The 18,432-nt window shown below is 48.2% G+C and overlaps 1 protein-coding gene across 1 annotated transcript; it reads right to left on the reverse strand.

Moving 5' to 3' along the window:
* Positions 1–2,659: 2,659 nt before the first annotated feature.
* LOC147965776 (uncharacterized) lies at positions 2,660–4,090 on the reverse strand. The gene is made up of 2 exons (XM_087530602.1): positions 3,744–4,090; positions 2,660–3,083 (listed from the first exon to the last, which is right to left on the reverse strand). Exons 1-2 carry the CDS (start codon positions 4,088–4,090, stop codon positions 2,660–2,662), a joined length of 771 nt encoding a protein of 256 aa, XP_087386728.1.
* Between the last annotated feature and the right edge of the window lie 14,342 nt (positions 4,091–18,432).

An 18,432-nucleotide genomic window follows, 5' to 3' on the forward strand; every position in this document is an offset into this window, starting at 1 on the left:
ACAGTAGGCCTTCTACGGGCTGTAGAAACAATGGGCCTTCTATGGGCTGTATCATCAATGGGCCTTATACGGGCCATATGATCGATTGGCCAAACATGGTCCAATAACAGGCCGCATTATGGCCGTAAACAGGCTAGAGTTGGAATCGTCCGTTCATGGGCCGACCGTAATGGGCCATCGTTAATAGGTCGTATTTGATGACGCTATGAAAACGGCCCAACGTATTAATGGACCACAACGGGCCGACTGTGACCACGGGCTGAATTTGGCCCACAAGCAGAAAATGATAGTAACGGGCCGTAAGTAAACGAATGCTGGAAATGAGCCCAAAAATAAATGGGCTCTGAGAAAGCCGAAAGATAACATGGGCTGGAAACGGCCCAATGGAATAACGGGCCGTTAATGGGTATAAAGTGATACACTGTTCATTACGGGCCAGTTTCACCACGGGCCGTTAATGGGTGTAAAGTGATACACTATTCATTACGGGTCAGTTTCACCACGGGCCGTTAATAGGCCAAGAGTTACATAGGGCCTCATATGGGCCAAAAGACGTCATGGGCCATACATGGGCCAGAAGTGAAAACGAGCTAGAATCATATTGGATGGCCCAGATGACGCTACTGGGCCTAATTCGGATAGGGCGTAACGGGCCTTGGGTTAGCGAGCTGTAAATGGGCTATATGCGAACAGGCCGTTAATAGGCTTTACATGGGCCGGCCCGCCACCTTTTGACCAAGTCAAACAGGCCGGCCTTTTCACAGGAATGGGCCTCTGTTGGGCCATGCCACATGTCAACGTATCATAGGCGCCTATCTGACCCACTGACGAGCTGACACTTGTTTCGTCCGGCCAATAAGAATTTTACACATGGAAATTTCCCATTGGTCGGGGCTGTTAATGGGTTATCGGATCCAAAATCTGACCCGATAGCCTAACGGTGTTCCGTTACGGTGGATGCCACGTGTCGGTCACCCTTGACGAAAGCACTTCTGTGACGCGCGATTTATCGTCATGGAAGTGGACACTTCCGTGATGATAATTTTGGTAATGTCATGGAACACTTCTACGACAGCACAGGTATGACTATCTTGATTCTGTCATAAATTTGTCATGGATGTACATGCATGACAAAAAACGCGACCGACTGTGACAAACACGTATCATCACAGAAGTGTATTTTTTTGTAGTGTTTTCGCATTTTAGTAGTTGAACTTGTCAGATTTTATATAAATAAGAAATTTAGCATAATTGACAAACATTATATGTTTGAACTTTTTGCATTTTAGTAGTTGAACTTGAAAGCAATATTTAATTCGGTTTTTTAAATTATGTACATTTAACAGATAAGCTATTAAGTTCTCTTCTTTTTAGAGGTTCATTGTTATTGTATCATATTTTCTCCCTTTTTATCATCCGTGGTGCAGAGCTAAAATTATTTTTATTTTATTTTTTCGTATTCAAAGTTATTTCCTGCGAACTAGTATTTGAATTTATATATTTTCAGTTTCGAACATTTTTCTTGTAGTTTATATTTGTTTGCCTCGCCCTCTAGTTTGTTTAACTGGGCTTACTTGGTGTGGTGTTTGTAAACGATGCAGGCTATTAGGCCGTTTTCTGGCCCAGATAGCTCGTCCACGTGGCTGTGCAGTGTGGCGTGCGCATGCGCTTTGGGTTTAGTCCCACCTCGCTAGTCGAGGGGGCTCCGGACCTGTTTATAAGCGCAGCCGAGGCTCACTGGTCGAACTCCTCTGAATACTTGCCTGGGCGCTTATACACAGCGCTCGCTCTCTCTCTTGACCTGTGGGCCCTGCGTTGTGCGGATTACTAGGGATTCGCCTATGGGCTCGAGTTCAAGTATCTAGCAGCATCAGGGCCTGCGCCTGACCTTGGGCGGTCAGTTTTTTCTTTTTTTGTTTGTTTGAATCTAGTACTTGACTCCAGCTGTAACTTGGACTGAAACTTTTTGTTCTAGTTCTTGTCAGTTTTGTGTAAGTGTAATCTAAGATGTACTTGCGTGTAGACTAAGTTGTACAGATAGTCCATTCATAGTAGTGCTTACAGACTGATGCTTATATGTACTTTTTATTGAAGTAAGTATGTATTGTCCGGTCAATTGTACTAGTACTGTCATTCTTAATCTGCAAGCGACCAACATAAGTGTGTGCTGATGCTTCTTAACTTTTTCTGTTTGTAGTACATGTTAATTTTCTAGCAGCTACATATGAATGAGAACACTACATGAAGTACTAAGAATTTTTGCTTCAACTTTTGAAGTGTTGTTAAGCAACTCAAATTGAGATGATTGATCTCAACGTTATGTTTTCTATACAATGCTGAATCGAAACTAGACATAGAACAATGTTGTGTGATTTGTTGCATCATAACTAGTACTTTAGAGCAGCCACAAAGTTCCATTCAGAAGCTACTTTTGAATTTGAAATGATGGATTAACAACATACGAAGCTACCAAACTTATATAATGACATAAGCAAAACATTGTACTTGATGACATAAATAAACTTGTTCAACCATGACAAGCACGACATAATCATACTGGTTCAACCCAACAAGAGCAAACTACTAATTTGAAACAACAAGATAAAAGGCAAGCACTAGCGGAAGGAAAACGAAGGCAGGCTCTGATGTATCTTCATCCCTAAAAGGGGCAATAGGGGTGGTCGTAGAATTTCGCAGCCTCCCGCTCGTTTGCAAATTCCGAACCATCTGTGATGTAGTCGATCATGCTCCATGCCTTGTACGTGGTGTATTCATCTACTCCTGTGTACTCGATGAGGTTGTCTGGTAGCGGGCTGGTCCCCCACAGTTTGTAGTCTTCCTGCGTGTTCATGTTCTTCTTCATGCCTTTGTAGAATGGGTGGATGACACTAGCTGCAACATCAGTCAAGGAGTCGTACTCTTTTCCGGTGTATGGAACTCTCCACTCGCGCTGAATGTCGATGAACTTGTTGGGGTTGATCTCCAAACCGGATAACTTTAGCTTCTCTTTGTCGCTTTCAATGCGGAAACCGGCAAATGTGAACAACTTCTTATGCTGCTGCAACTCGTTCAGGTGCTTGGGCCTGCAAGGGGAGAGACATTTTTGAAAATCGGCATTACTTTGATTTTTGAATTATTCATTTTTGTTTTGTTTTACAAGCGATGAATCCATTAAGTAGATGTTTATGTAGCATAAATAATGGATGAATGTACTTCAAAAACTAGTAAACAAAGTTCTGAAATTAAATTAAGTACATCATGTTATTCTTATTTTTTGGATTATACATAGTTTCAGTCAATGTTGTATGTTCTGCTTTGGTACTAGTTTAGTTTACTTTTGTTGAATAGGATAACACATAAACGGTGCTTCACCAAGTCCTTAGTTTATTTTCTTATGATAATAACATTAGATCAAATTTAGAAAATACTTCACTACATCAAGTTCAGAAACATCATTTTCATACATCGAGTACATAAACTACACTGTTGGATCAAGTTCAGAAACTACACTAGTAAATCAACTTTAGAAATTAATCTTCCGCAAGATTTTCCAAATAGTAATCTAGTGCATCAGGTTCAAAAATACATCTATAGTGTATCTACTTGAGAAAATGCAATAGTGCATCCACTTTTCACAAACCACACTAGTACATCTAGTTGGGAAACAAGTCTGATGAGATTTTTAGGATACAGTACTAATAAAACAGATAAACCAAAGAGGGCAAATGAGTAGGATGGCTCACCATTTTGTGGCCGCTGTGATGTGGTACACCAAGCAGAGGTCATCGACGCACAACTGCAAGACTGCTGCCATCTGGGGAGGTTCATCTTCGTTGGTGTAGTGCACACCAACGCCGACGATCCTACGAAGCATGCCTCCAAGCTTCCTCCAGAGTCTGGAGATCACCTCGTCGGCCTTGTCTGGTTCGCTGGTGCAGACGATCTCCAGTGTCTCCTTGCCGTGGAGCTCAACCTCTCTGAGGGTTTTGGTGTACTCGCGCTTCTCGTCGGGGACGTGAACGTCGACGAGGTTGCTGCTCTTGTCCGACGGCTCATCTTGATGACGCTTGGTGGAGGGTTCCTCTGCCATCGCCCTCCTCCGGCGGTTGTGGGCTTGTGAGAGAGAAGTTTGTGGTTTCGGTGCAGTGGAGATGGAAGGGCAATGGTTGTTTGTGGGGATGACGGAGAGATGGAAGAGAATGGGGTTTTCGCAGTGCGTCGACGGGGATTTGTGGGAGGCAGTTCGTTGGGGGCGTGGGTGTAGTGGTGTGTGCAGTCCCTTGTGGCAACCACCCAATGGGTGGCGCGGGTGGTGGCCTGGAAGAAGTAACCGTCCAAGTCCAATTGTTTTTACTGCTGCACTGACTAGTCTTGTCAAGTTGTACTTATGACCTGCCAAATCCCACTTGCACGTCTCAAGGGTGGTGATGACGGCATTTTACTGTCGCACTGATTCGTCTTTGTCAAGCTGTACTTATCAGCTGCTTATCCCACTTGCACGTGTCAGGGTTGGTGATGATGGAGGTTTGTACTCCTCTACTGTGGTACTCGGACTGGTGATTGAAGTGTAATTGAACTTACCAAATACCAGTGAGACTATGTCTGATGTTAAAACAATTTTTGTATTTTTTAAAGGATTGTTTATATCAAGATAATCTTTGAGTATTTTTTACAGATAAATTAGATTTTTCATCAGTACAAAATGTATTATATTAGCATTTTTGTTTGAGGTAATTATTTTTATGTACTCATGGTCTTTCTGAATTGGGACTAGCAGAAGCAGACATAGCTTTGTTTTTTCAAAACGATGTTCTTTGAGGTGTTCACGGGTGTGTTTGTTTTACTCTGCCTTTGTACTGACGACTGAGAATTATTAGTACTGATGTACTATAAGAGTTTAAATTTTCCTTAAAAAAATTTGCTGAGTTACTGGTCGACAGTAGTGTTTTTCGTCAGTACAAATGTATTTTCTGACTGCATTCAAAAGGATTATCAAATGGTTTACATAATAATGTGACTGCTCCAGCGGGCACAAATCACAAATTATATCAGTACTGATGTGTACTCTACCTTTGTACTGACGACTGAGAACTATCAGTACTGATGTACTATAAGAGTTTAATTTTTCCTTGACATATTTTTGCTGCTGAGTTACTGGTCGACAGTAGCGTTTGCGTCAGATAAATCCAGATAAGTTTTTTCAAGTGTATTTGTGACTGCATTCAAAAGGATTGTCAAATGGTTTACATAATAATGTCACTGGTTCAGCGGGCACAAATCACAAATTATATCTTAATATAGTACTGATCGAGAAATCGATGATAAAGCTAAATAAGTTTTGGTAATGATAGTGTTTCTGAAATGTTTCCTCATTGTGTGCCGAGGCAACTAAGACCACTATGTATTGTTCAGTTGTTCAGCCTTGAGCTTCTCGTAACCGGCCCCTAATGTTGTGCCTTGCCCGCGCCCTTTCCTGGTTGAGCCTTGGCAGCTTCATCGTCAGTTTCAGTTTCCTCATCCCCGACACTGTCATCTTGATTGTCTTTGTCTGATTGGTCGTCATTCTCGTCAAACTCTTCTTCTTCATCGTCTTCATTTGATTTTTTGGAACTCTGCACCTTGCCCTGTGTTTGTTCAGCGCCAATGACCTCCTTGCCCAATTTGCATGTGCGGGCATTATGCCCGTCAGTTCCCCCACACTTGCGGCAAGTGTAGCTATTACGTGTGTTGTCTCCATTGGTAGAAACCTGGGTGGCTCCAATCTGCTTGTGCTTGTTGACAGTGCCATCTGTGCGGAGTGGGCATGTGTGGTAGTTATGGTTGCTCACGACGTTGCAGAATCCGCATGCCCTTATCCCGAGAGGTTTGCCGTCCGGGCCAAATTCCACATGCTTGATGGGGCGTGGCGGCTTTTTGGCTGTTGCTTTCGCTGCTTGCGTCTTGCTCTTCCTCCCCTTTGTGTTTCAGAATATGGGTGGTTTAATCACTCTTTCCTGCTGCTGCTGGTAGGATGTGTTGTTGTCATGTCGTTCACCTACAGCACCATCAAGCTCATGATCTCGCATGTGAGCTTGTTGGTGCTCTTGAGTGTGCACATGGGCAAGCTCTGGTTGCTGCTGCTCCTCTTCCTCATTGTCGAACGGGTCAACAGCTCCCAGATGATTCATCTCGGATAGCATTGTAGCAATATCCTTCTCAATGGCTTCATTGTCCGTCACACCTCCATTTTCAGCATAATGCATGGCGTCGAGTTCTTGTTCAAGTTTCTCCATGACGACCCGCGACCTCGCCATTTGCTCTTGGCTTCTCAAACTTTTTCTGTGCACCCTCATGTTGAGTGTCAGCAGTGAGCTTTCAATGCAGTATTGGGATGCCTTGTTTGACGCTACTGTCTTCAAGTCATTTATGTCGAATGTTGGCTGGATGTTCAGGCGTTTGGTGTATCTCATGAGGATGTATTTCTCTGGAACACTGGCAGCCTTAATTGTTTGCATCATGCACAGGACATGCACGCAGAAAAGACCTGTATTGTTTTTGGAAGTGGTGCATTTTTTTGTCATTTCATTCGAACAAAAACTTTGCAAATAAAGTAGTACAGTATGTAACATCTTTTTTTGTAGTCCTCACCTGCGTGGTCCCATAGCCTGCACTCGCACTCATATGTTTCTCCCACGGGGTCTGCAACCACCTGGAACGCGTGCTGAGACCATGCAGACAATTTTTGCGGTTGTTGTAGTGCACGAGGTACTTTGTGGGCTCTTCTGTCTCTGTCGCCGTGAAGAGTGTGCTCAGTTTTAGCCTTTTTCTGATCTCGTTGTACACAGCTCGCGAGTAAACCTTTGCCATCTGGGTGTCAAACCCATAGAAGGTCAGCGTGTTTTGTTCCTTCTGCACATGCAAGAATGATGACCAAATTGTTAGTTTTCTCGCAGCAAAAACTTGTTTAACTAATAAAGTTTTACTTTAGTAAGCATGTTTTTTTGTCTCATGACAGGTGATAGAGCTATACCCTGTTACCCATTGTCTCTTGGTTCTCTGTCTACCTCCTGGTTTTGACGCAGGAGTTTACCTGGCTGACAAACCAGTGTAGGTTTTGTCTCTCACTTACAAAGTTCTTCTTGAGCACATAGTTCATGCTCTCACTTCGTTGTGTGGATGTCATTTTGGCGTAGAAAATATCTTTGAAGTAGGCTGATATCCATTTCTCACGCTCGTTCCACATGGCCACCATCGTGGCATAATCATGGAGGTTGTACCTATCCATGAGTCCTTTCCAAGCATCCTCAAACTTAGTTGGCATGAGGGGCCAGTTGAGGATTGATGTGAATTCATCCTTAAAGTCTTCGCGCAGGTAGTACAGGTATGTGAGGTGTTCCCTGTATTTCTTAATAATGTGCTAGCGGCACAGCTTGTGTACTGTGTTCTTGAAAACTTTTGGCATCGCCAAAGCCATTACCGGGCACTGGTCTGGTAATGAGAAAAGAGATGTGGAGTGGTCAGCATATGGTGGTGCATATACACAAATAGAACTGACACAACATTTTTTACCGTGTTATTTTCCTTTTATTTTTTGGGGGGAAGGGGGGTGGTGGTGGTGGTTAGTGTTGGAAATATTCCCTAGAGGCAATAATAAATTAGTTATTATTATTATATTTCCTTGTTCATGATAATCGTTTATTATCCATGCTAGAATTGTACTGAAAGGAAACTCAGATACATGTGTGGATACATAGACAACACCATGTCCCTAGTAAGCCTCTAGTTGGCTCGTTGATCAATAGATGGTTACGGTTTCCTAACCATGGACATTGGATGTCGTTGATAACGGGATCACATCATTAGGAGAATGATGTGATGGACAAGACCCAATCCTAAGCCTAGCACAAGATCGTGTAGTTCGTATGCTAAAGCTTTTCTAATGTCAAGTATCATTTCCTTAGACCATGAGATTGTGCAACTCCCGGATACCGTAGGAATGCTTTGGGTGTACCAAACGTCACAACCAAATTGGGTGGCTATAAAGGTGCACTACGGGTATCTCCGAAAGTGTCTGTTGGGTTGGCACGAATCGAGACTGGGATTTGTCACTCCGTGTAACGGAGACGTATCTCTGGGCCCACTCGGTAGGACATCATCATAATGTGCACAATGTGACCAAGGACTTGATCACGGGATGATGTGTTACGGAACGAGTAAAGAGACTTGCCGGTAACGAGATTGAACAAGGTATCGGGATACCGACGATCGAATCTCGGGCAAGTTTCATACCAGTAGACAAAGGGAATTGTATACGGGATTGATTGAATCCTTGACATCGTGGTTCATCCGATGAGATCATCGTGGAACATGTGGGAGCCAACATGGGTATCCAGATCCCACTGTTGGTTATTGACCAGAGAGATGTCTCGTCATGTCTGCATGATTCCCGAGCCCGTAGGGTCTACACACTTAAGGTTCGATGACGCTAGGGTTATAGGGAAGGTATGTACACGGTTACCGAATGTTGTTCGGAGTCCCGGATGAGATCCCAGACGTCACGAGGAGTTCGGTAATGGTCCGGAGGAGAAGATTGATATATTGGACGAAGGGTTTTGGAGTCCGGAAGTGTTTCGGAGGTACTGGGTGATGACCAGCATGACCGAAAGGTATTTCGGGAGCCCCGGCAAGTGTTGGAGGGCTTCACGGGCCAAGGGAGGGGGGCAAACCAGCCCACTAAGGGGCTGTGCGCCCCCCTCACCTAATCCCACGTGACCAGGGGGTTTGGGGTGCCTGTCGGTGTCAAAACCGGCGGATCTCGGGTAGGGGGTCCCGAACTATGCGTCTAGGCCGGATGGTAACAGGAGGCAGGGAACACGATGTTTTACCCAGGTTCGGGCCCTCTTGATGGAGGTAAAACCCTACGTCCTGCTTGATTAATATTGATGATATGGGTAGTACAAGAGTAGATCTACCACGAGATCAAGGAGGCTAAACCCTAGAAGCTAGCCTATGGTATGATTGTTGTGTATGGAGTTGATTGCCTACGGACTACAACCCTCCAGTTTATATAGACACCGGATAGGGTTAGGGTTACATAGAGTCGGTTACAATGGTAGAAGATCTTGAATATCCGCATCGCCAAGCTTGCCTTCCACGCCAAGGAAAGTCCCATCCGGACACGGGACGAAGTCTTCAATCTTGTATCTTCATAGTCCAGGAGTCCAGCTGAAGGTATAGTCCGGCTACCCGAACACCCCCTAATCCAGGACTCCCTCAGTAGCCCCTGAACCAGGCTTCAATGACGACGAGTCCGGCGCGCAAATTGTCTTCGGCATTGCAAGGCGGGTTCCTCCTCCAAGTCCTTCATAGAAGATTGTAAACACCAAGAGTAGTGTCCGGCTCTGCAAAATAAGTTTCCACATATTGCCATAGAGAGAATAATATTAACACAAATCAAATCTGCTGACGTATTCCGCAGTGCGTCATCACACTACAGCCAAGTCCTTCACTCGAATCGTTTTCATTTTTCCACCTCAGTGTGTCTTGCGAGGCGGTTTCCTTGGCACGTCTTGTCAAAGCAGAGATCGTGTGCCCCCCTTTTACGGGATTCTCGTCAATACAGACGTGGGTAACCCAATCGTGCCCGTTAGCATGTTTTCTCGATTAAAGGCGAGTCCCAAACGGTTACGGGGAGGGCTCCTGGTATTCAACCTCTTATAAAGAGACCAGGGCCTTACTCCTTTTCTCCAATCCCAAAACAAGTTCGCCCGTCGCCTCGAGTTCCAACACCCTAGGCTCCAGATTCCGGGCGCCTCAGACCTTTGACAATGTCCGGTTCCGACCTTCAAGGCCGATGGATGCCCTCCTCCGTCACGGAGGAGGACGTGCTAAAGTTGAGAGAGGCTAAGTTCTTGACCACCGAAATTCCGCACAGGTTGCCTACTCAAGGGCAGGCTATCCCCAGTCCCCAGCCCGGTGAGAGCGTGGTGTTCGTGTCTCACTTCCCTCGGGGGCTAGGCTTCTCGATGGATCCCTTTGTGAGGGAACTGCTATTTTATTACGGGCTGGAATTCCACGACTTAGCTCCGGAGTCCATCCTCCATATCTCCTCGTTTATCATTGTATGCGAAGCGTTCCTCCGTGTTACCCCTCACTTCGGATTATGGCTCAAGACTTTCAAAGTGGAGCCGAAGATGATCAAGGGACGGCACGCAGAGTGCGGAGGCGCTGTTATAAGCAAAAATGTTGATGCTCCATGGCCCGAGGGCTCTTTTCAAGAGGAGCTAGGCTTGTGGCAACGAGAGTGGTTTTATATCACCGCTCCCCGGAGCACCAAGTGGGTGGCGCTTCCTGCCTTTCGCTCGGGTCCCCCACCACGGCTAGCGTCATGGGTTAACAGAGGGTTAGATTGGGGTTTGCCCAAAGACGTGCCCTTGTTACAGGGCCGCATTAAGGATCTCTTGGAAGGAGACCTCAGCCTGGTCAAGGTAACACAGGTCATGCTGATTCGCCGAATATTGCCCGGCAAACGTCGCTCCCTTCGCCTGTGGGAGTTTAATCCAGAGGGACCGCGAGCTCTCCAGAATTTCATGGGCGCAACGCCCGCGGAGATGTATAAACTGTTCTTCGGATCACAAGAGATGTGTCCGGATTTAACCAAGGACGCAGGCCTAAGCTGCAATCGCCCGGATACTCAAGTAAGCAACCTTGTGCCCGGACCTTCTATCCGTATAATTGTCATAAACTTGCCCCTAAAAGAGTCGTCCTTTTAAACAGGAGTGGATAGAGAAGGCAAAGCTGATCAGGTGTCCGGCTCCCCTTCCCGAAACCAGGCCGGATCCCATGCTGGTTAGGATGCTGGAAATAATGCCTTTGGAGGGGGAGGACAAGGAAGCTATGGCCTCCTCGAAGGAGGCTGCTCCGAAGGGAGGAACCGACAATTCCTCTCCTAAGGGGAAGAAGAGAGCCGCCTCTGACGACCCGGAAACCATGGCCTCGAAGCGGGGGGAAAAATCCTCGTCAGAGGGTCCGACGCCGGGGAGTTCCTCGGCCGGACTATGCCCTCAAGGGGATCAGCCCTCCAGCGAGCCGTAAGTAGAGAAAGATTTTCCTTTTGAGGGATGAGGGAAATCCTTGATTTATATCTGAGAAGATTAACCGAATTTTTACCTTGTAGCTCGGACCTCAGCCCTTCTCAGCAGAGCTCGTCTTTGGGGGATCTCCTTCCGGAGATGATGGAGAGCGGGACGCCTCCCCCTGCCGTGCCGCCTAGCGAGGTGGGCGACCCTGAGGTGTCGTCGTGGAGGGTTTCTCCGAATCCGGCAGGGGCGGAAGATAGCTATGTGGCCCCCCAAGGTTCTCCGCGTCCGGCCTTCGAAAGAGGTCGTGGGACAAGTCCGGCACCATCTGGTGCTCGGCCGGAGGAGCTAAAGATTCTGCTGGGGCGAGCTTCTATCTCGGAGGAGCACCGTGCATTGATGGGCACGGTGATTGAAAGGATCTCATCCGCAGAGAGCGGATTGCATGAGGCCGTCAAAAGTTTACTGACGGGTTTTGAGGTACATTAGATAATGTACACTTTTGTCAGTTGCGCATGAATAAGATGCGCCCTGTGTAGATAGTAGCCCCTGAGACTCTGCGCGTCATCAAGAAATGACGGCACGCGGAGGATCATAATCCCAGGTCTAAGATGTCACCTTTGAATGTAGGCGGCATGGTGTCCGGAATCGAGCCGAACTGAAGATTTTGCCGAACTAAAGCGGCAACTGGACGTGGCAGATGCCGACATCACGCTTGTTAATAAGCGGCTTGATGAGGCTCAAGGTATGTAATTCCTCGGGCGGCATCAGGTAAGAACAGTTTTATGCCTGTGTCTTATGATGTGTGTGCTTTGACGCAGATGGTGCGGCCGCCGTGGAGAGTCTTAGGGAAGAACTTGCCCGAGCTAAAGAACAAGCCAGCAAAAGTGATGCGGCCACCAGGAAAGCCCTTGAAGAGCTGAGAGCCGAACAGGCTGCTCATTGCCGAAGCAAGGAAGAGATGGCCAAGATGGCCGAAAAGTTAAAAAGCGCTACAGACCATTGCAGACTTCTTGAAAAAGAAGACCAGGCGAAACAGATGGACTTAGAGAAGGCCGTTGCCAATGCCAAGGACGCGCGCTCTGCGATGAGAGCTGCGAAGGAGGAGCTGCGTTAGGCCAAACAGATTGTGGCTGGAAAGCCCTTTATGCTGTGAAGGAAATTTTGCGATCTGAAGTTTGCTCCGTTGGACCGGATGTGGAGTGTGGAGGATACCTATCTGGATTTGGCAGCGAGTGCTGCTGATGCGACCGAACACTTTCGAGATCAGAAAGATCGTGAAGTGGAAAAGCTTCTCTGGTCGCAGTTTCACAATCCAGAGCGTCCACTGGCAGTGGACGATCGTTTGGCTCAATGGGACGAACTGAATAGGTTGTCCGGACTCTCCATGAAGTACGTCATGGGTCATCTGTGGCCGGGGAGATCAGAGCCGAAGAGTTATTTCAGCTTGGTGCAGCAATTCCTTGACGCGGTGCCGCGTATTAATGCAATGAAGAGGTCAGCGTGCATAGAGGGCGCAAGGATGGCTCTTGCCCATGTCAAGACATACTGGGCAGAGATGGAGACCACCGTTGTTGCGTCCCGAGATTCGGACAAAAGCCGAGTACCCTCCGAGCACTATTTTCAGGAAGTCCTTGAAGGCGCTCGTGTAATAGAGACGCAGTGCTCGAAAGATGCTATGTTATGATAGCATATGTAATTATAAAGTAATGTTTTGATAAACTGTAGTGGCCTTTTTATACTTGTGCCTTCAAGTATTGGGAACACCTCCTGTGCGGCCGTTTTAAGATATATACAAAATCTGAAAGATGGCAGTCGTTGGCTTCAGCCCCCACGCACATAGTGCCAGGGTGCTCGCAGAAGACGCATTTTCACACTTAACCCAACGTCTTGGTCCTACAAAGGAGGTGATAGCGCAGCGGGCCAGGCAACCAGACTATAATGCTTTAACACTTTCACTTAGCCATAGGAGCTTGACAGTGACATTATTTAGGTAGCCCCTTGGTGGCGACTGCGCTCGCCCGAGTTCGGGCGCGTATGTGCCTGACCGGGAAGCGGCCCTTCGTTAAAGCGGAGGAATCCGATAGATTCCGATAGGTCATCGAGTGGCTGACCAGTCTCACGCTACATCATGACAATCAGTTTTCGGCTTTCTCTACTGAGGTGCTCGCCCGGCCGAACCGGGGCACAATCGCAGTAGTTCTCCTGGTGCTACCTTAGCCGATAGAGCGGAACATAAGGTAGCCGAACTCAGGAGCCGGGCAACCCAACATTTGACCAAAGACATGATTCGGAGCTGATGCATATAATGCCAAAACTCGCGACGCCGAACACTCCCTAAGGTGTTCGGTCTTTATGAGTGCGGGCGAAACAACACTCTTTATTATTAAAAAAGCCCCTAGTGTCCAGGTACGTGCAAAAATTCTGACGTGGCCACATGCCAAGACGCCAGCCTCCTCCTTGGTTATATCAGAAAGAAAAAACCAGGGGATGTGTAGCAACAAGAGACAGTAAAAAAGGTTTACGCAGGGTCTTAATCTAAAAAGAATCCTTTAGGACGGGTCCCTACTGCACGTCTGCGCCTGTGTCTCCGTTGTGTCGTATCCTGGACGGGCGCCGCACGACGCTCATCTGTAAAAGAGAGGAACTGAGTTCAAAATGAGTCGTGCCGAACAAAAGTTTAAAATAAACAAAGTATAAAGTAAAATATATAAGATTGAGCTTTATTGTCTCTTATTGTATATGCGTGGAGCCCCTAGTGCGGGGGTATATGGCCTCTAGGCCTGCATCAATGATGATTTTGCACCGAACTCGTCTATCCGCGTTCGTGGTCTTGAATGACCTATTTCGAAGTTTTTTGGCCGGTGAGGCCATTTTGCTGTGGGGCTGTCAAAGCGGCCGCACAGTCCTCCGCTTGGGGAGGTGCACTTTAGTGCTTCCCCTTCAAAGAGATGATGCCTTGTGGACCGGGCATCTTAAGCGTGAGAGATGCATATGTGGTATTGCGTTAAAGCGGGCGAAAGCTTCGCGTCCCAGTAGTGCTTGATAGCGACTTGAGAACAGGACGATATGGAAGGTTAGCTTTTCGCGGCGGAAGTTATCGGCAGAGCCGAATATAACTTCGAGCCGGAGAAAACCCATACAATGGGTGTCCGGACCAGGTGTTGCCCCTTGAAAGGAGGTTTTGCTGCGGCGGATTCTTGCTGGGTTTGTCCCCATGTGATCGATTGTATCCTGATATATTAGGTTTAGTCCACTGCCACCGTCCATAAGGACATTTGAAAACCGGAGTCCGCCAATTATTGGATCGAGTATCAAGGCAGTCCAGCCTACATTCTTGATATTTCTAGAATAATCTAGCTGATCGAAGATGATCGGTTTTGACAACCAGTGGCAGGACCCTTTAGGGATGGGCCGTGTGGTGCGTACCTTTACGGGCGCCGCACGTTTTGTTATGTGAAGTGAGTTCACTGTTTTTACTTCTTGTGGGAAGTTCTTTTGTTTCCTGGTGCTCTGCTTTTGGGGTTCGTCCTCGTCTTCGCTTGGTGTGTCGAGCCCCTTGTGTTCGGCATTGAGTCTGCCGGATTGTTTGAAAACCCAACAGTCTCTGTGGGTATGGTTAGCAGGCTTCCCGGGAGTACTGTGTATCTGACATATCCTGTCCAGGATTTTATTTAGGTTGGATGGATCGTCCCTGTTATCCTGGGGGGCGATTTTGCCTGATTTTGTCGTGAGCCTTTGAATCCGGCATTGACTGCCGTGCTCTTCGGACTTTTGTCCTTAGTCCAGCGACGGTCCTTGTTGCGTCGCGGTTTTCCGTTTCCATCCCTAGTTTCGGATGTACTTGGGTCGCTGGGGCTGCACCTTGCCAACCAGCTGTCCTCCCCTGCACAAAAGCGGATCATGAGGCTTGTTAGTGCGGCCATTGTTCTTGGCTTTTCTTGGCCGAGGTGTCTGGCAAGCCATTCGTCTCGGACGTTATGCCTGAAAGCTGCTAAGGCTTCGGCGTCCGGACAGTCGACTATCTGATTCTTTTTAGTGAGGAATCTATTCCAGAACTGCCGAGCTGATTCTCCGGGTTGTTGAGTTATGTGACTAAGATCGTCTGCATCCGGAGGGCGAACATAGGTCCCTTGAAAGTTTGCTCGGAAAGCATCCTCGAGCTCTTCCCAGCTTCCAATTGTGTTTTCGGGAAGGCTTTTAAGCTAATGCCAGGCTGGCCCTTTAAGCTTAAGGGGTAAATATTTTATGGCGTGGAGATCATCTCCTCTAGCCATGTGTATGTGGAGGATATAATCCTCGATCCAAACTCCAGGGTCTGTTGTTCCATCATATGCCTCTATGTTTACGGGTTTGAATCCCTCTGGGAATTCATAGTCCAGGACCTCATCGGTGAAACATAGGGGGTGTGCGGCGCCCCTGTATTTGGGTGTGCCGGATTCTGATGATGGCTTCATAGCATTGCTTACGAGAGCTTGCTTTCTCGGCCCATAAATGGACCTGACTGGGCCATGATGCGAATCCTTAAGTGGGTCGCATGCCGATTTAGGTGCGTCACCGCTTGCCGCTTTATGGGGTCATCTATCCGACCGTGTGGCTTTCTCATATTTTGAATGCGAGGGCTCTAGGGCCTCTTCGTTGAATTCAGGCAGTAGCTTTCTTTTCGGATAGCTTTTAGTGCGGCGACTATCGCCATATTTATCTGCGGTATTGATTACTTTGCTCCATCTAATCCGGAGTGCATCTTCCGCTGTTTTTAGCTTCCGCTTCTGCTTTTTTAGGCTGCGTGCAGTTGCAACGGGCCTCTCGTGGAGATTCTTCTGCTCCATAAGTTTATCCGGCGAGAGGTCGTCCGGAATGCCGTTTTCGCCGGAGGAGGGATGATCGGTTTCTCTATCCGTGTTGCCCTGTCGGACGGTTGCTCTAAGGCCTGCTCGTCGTCTACTGGCTCGTCCTGCTCTATGGCTGGGTTTTTATCGAGGCCGGGCTTGGGTCGGCGCTTACGCCGACGCTTTGATTGCTTTTCGGGGGGTCGATCTCCCGTTCCATCCCCTTTTTCCTTGTTGTCGCTTCCTTTAGGGGTATCCACCATGTACACATCGTGAGATGAGGTGGCTGTCCAATGCCCTATGGGCGTTGGTTCGTCGGTATCTCCTGCATCGTCATCCATGCTGTCGATGTCTCCAGAGTCAAAGTTGAGCACGTCGTTTAAATTGTCGACAGTGGCTACCAAGTGGGTGGTCGGTGGGATTTGAATTTCTTCATCGTCCGTATCCCATCCTCGCTGACCGTAGTTCGGCCAGGGCTCTCCTGATAAGGAGAGAGACTTGAAAGAGTTCAGGATATTGCCAAAAGGCGAGTGCTGAAAGATGTCTACGGCGGTGAACTCCATTATCGGCGCCCAATTGGATTCGATCGGCAGGGGAGCGGGGGGTTCGGAGTTCGGAAAGGAGTCCGGATCCTTGGAGTCACGGGCCGTGCAGAGTGCGGGGCTAGCGTTCGGCTCGATCGCTTTTGGGATCGCAGCCCCTGAGGTGACGTCCAACCGCTCATCCTCGATTGGCACAATAGGCTCCGAATTTGGGGTCGGAACCGATGCGTGTGCGGCCTCCAGGACACTGTCCGGGGGCAGAGCTAGATCATGCCCCTCAAGATAGTGTGGCACGCTTGGCCGTGGCTCGAACCCGTCGAAGATCAAGTCTCCGCGGATGTCAGCCGTGTAGTTTAAGCTTCCAAACCTGACTTGATGGCCAGGGGCGTAGCTTTCGATCTGCTCCAGGTGGCCGAGCGAATTGGCCCGCAGAGCGAAGCCGCCGAAGACGAAGATCTGTCCGGGAAGAAAAGTCTCACCCTGGACGGCATCGTTGTTGATCATCAAAGGAGCCATCGGGCCTAAAGGCGACGACACAGTGGAACTCTCAATGAAAGCCCCCCTCACCTAATCCCACGTGACCAGGGGGTTTGGGGTGCCTGTCGGTGTCAAAACCGGCGGATCTCGGGTAGGGGGTCCCGAACTGTGCGTCTAGGCCGGATGGTAACAGGAGGCAGGGAACACGATGTTTTACCCAGGTTCGGGCCCTCTTGATGGAGGTAAAACCCTACGTCCTGCTTGATTAATATTGATGATATGGGTAGTACAAGAGTAGATCTACCACGAGATCAAGGAGGCTAAACCCTAGAAGCTAGCCTATGGTATGATTGTTGTGTATGGAGTTGATTGCCTACGGACTACAACCCTCCAGTTTATATAGACACCGGATAGGGTTAGGGTTACATAGAGTCGGTTACAATGGTAGGAGATCTTGAATATCCGCATCGCCAAGCTTGCCTTCCACGCCAAGGAAAGTCCCATCCGGACACGGGACGAAGTCTTCAATCTTGTATCTTCATAGTCCAGGAGTCCAGCTGAAGGTATAGTCCGGCTACCCGAACACCCCCTAATCCAGGACTCCCTCAGTAGCCCCATCTAGGGTTCCCACCTCCTGGCTTGGGGGCCAAGTCACCCAAGGGGGAGATCCCATCTGCCCTGGCCGCCCCCCCCCCCTAGGGGAAACCCTAGGGCGCCTCCCCCTCCCCCTTGCCCCTATATATAGTGGAGGTTTTGGGGCTGCCCAACACACGAGTCTCTCTCTCCCAAGGCGCAGCCCTACCTCTCTCCCTCCTCGACTCTCGTAGTGCTTGGGGAAGCCCTGCAGGAGTATCGCGCTCCTCCACCACCACCACGCCGTTGTGCTGCTGCTGGACGGAGTCTTCCCCAACCTCTCCCTCTCTCCTTGCTGGATCAAGGCATGGGAGACGTCACCGGGCTGCACGTGTGTTGAACGTGGAGGCGCCGTTGTTCGGGGCTTAGATCGGAATCGACCGCGATCTGAATCGCCACGAGTACGACTACCTCATCCGCGTTCTTGCAACGCTTCCGCTTAGCGATCTACAATGGTATGTAGATGCACTCCCCTTCCCCTCGTTGCTAGATTACTTCATAGATTGATCTTGGTGATGCGTAGAAAATTTTAGATTTCTGCTACGATCCCCTACAGTGGCATCATGAGCTAGGTCTATGCGTAGTTTCTATGCACGAGTAGAACACAAGTTGTTGTGGGCGTCCATTTTGTGAATTTACTTGCCGTTACTAGTCTTATCTTGATTCGGCAGCATCGTGGGATGAAACGGCCCGGACCGACCTTACACGTACTCTTACGTGAGACAGGTTCCACCGACTGACATGCACTAGTTGCATAAGGTGGCTAGCGGGTGTCTATCTCTCCCACTTTAGTCGGATCGAATTCGATGAAAAGGGTCCTTATGAAGGGTAAATAGAAATTGGCATATCACGTTGTGGTTTTTGGCGTAGGTAAGAAACGTTCTTGCTAAGAAA

Source organism: Triticum urartu, chromosome 6A, assembly GCF_056163025.1.
Source record: "Triticum urartu cultivar PI428250 chromosome 6A, HENAU_Tu73, whole genome shotgun sequence".
Lineage (NCBI taxonomy): Eukaryota > Viridiplantae > Streptophyta > Magnoliopsida > Poales > Poaceae > Triticum > Triticum urartu.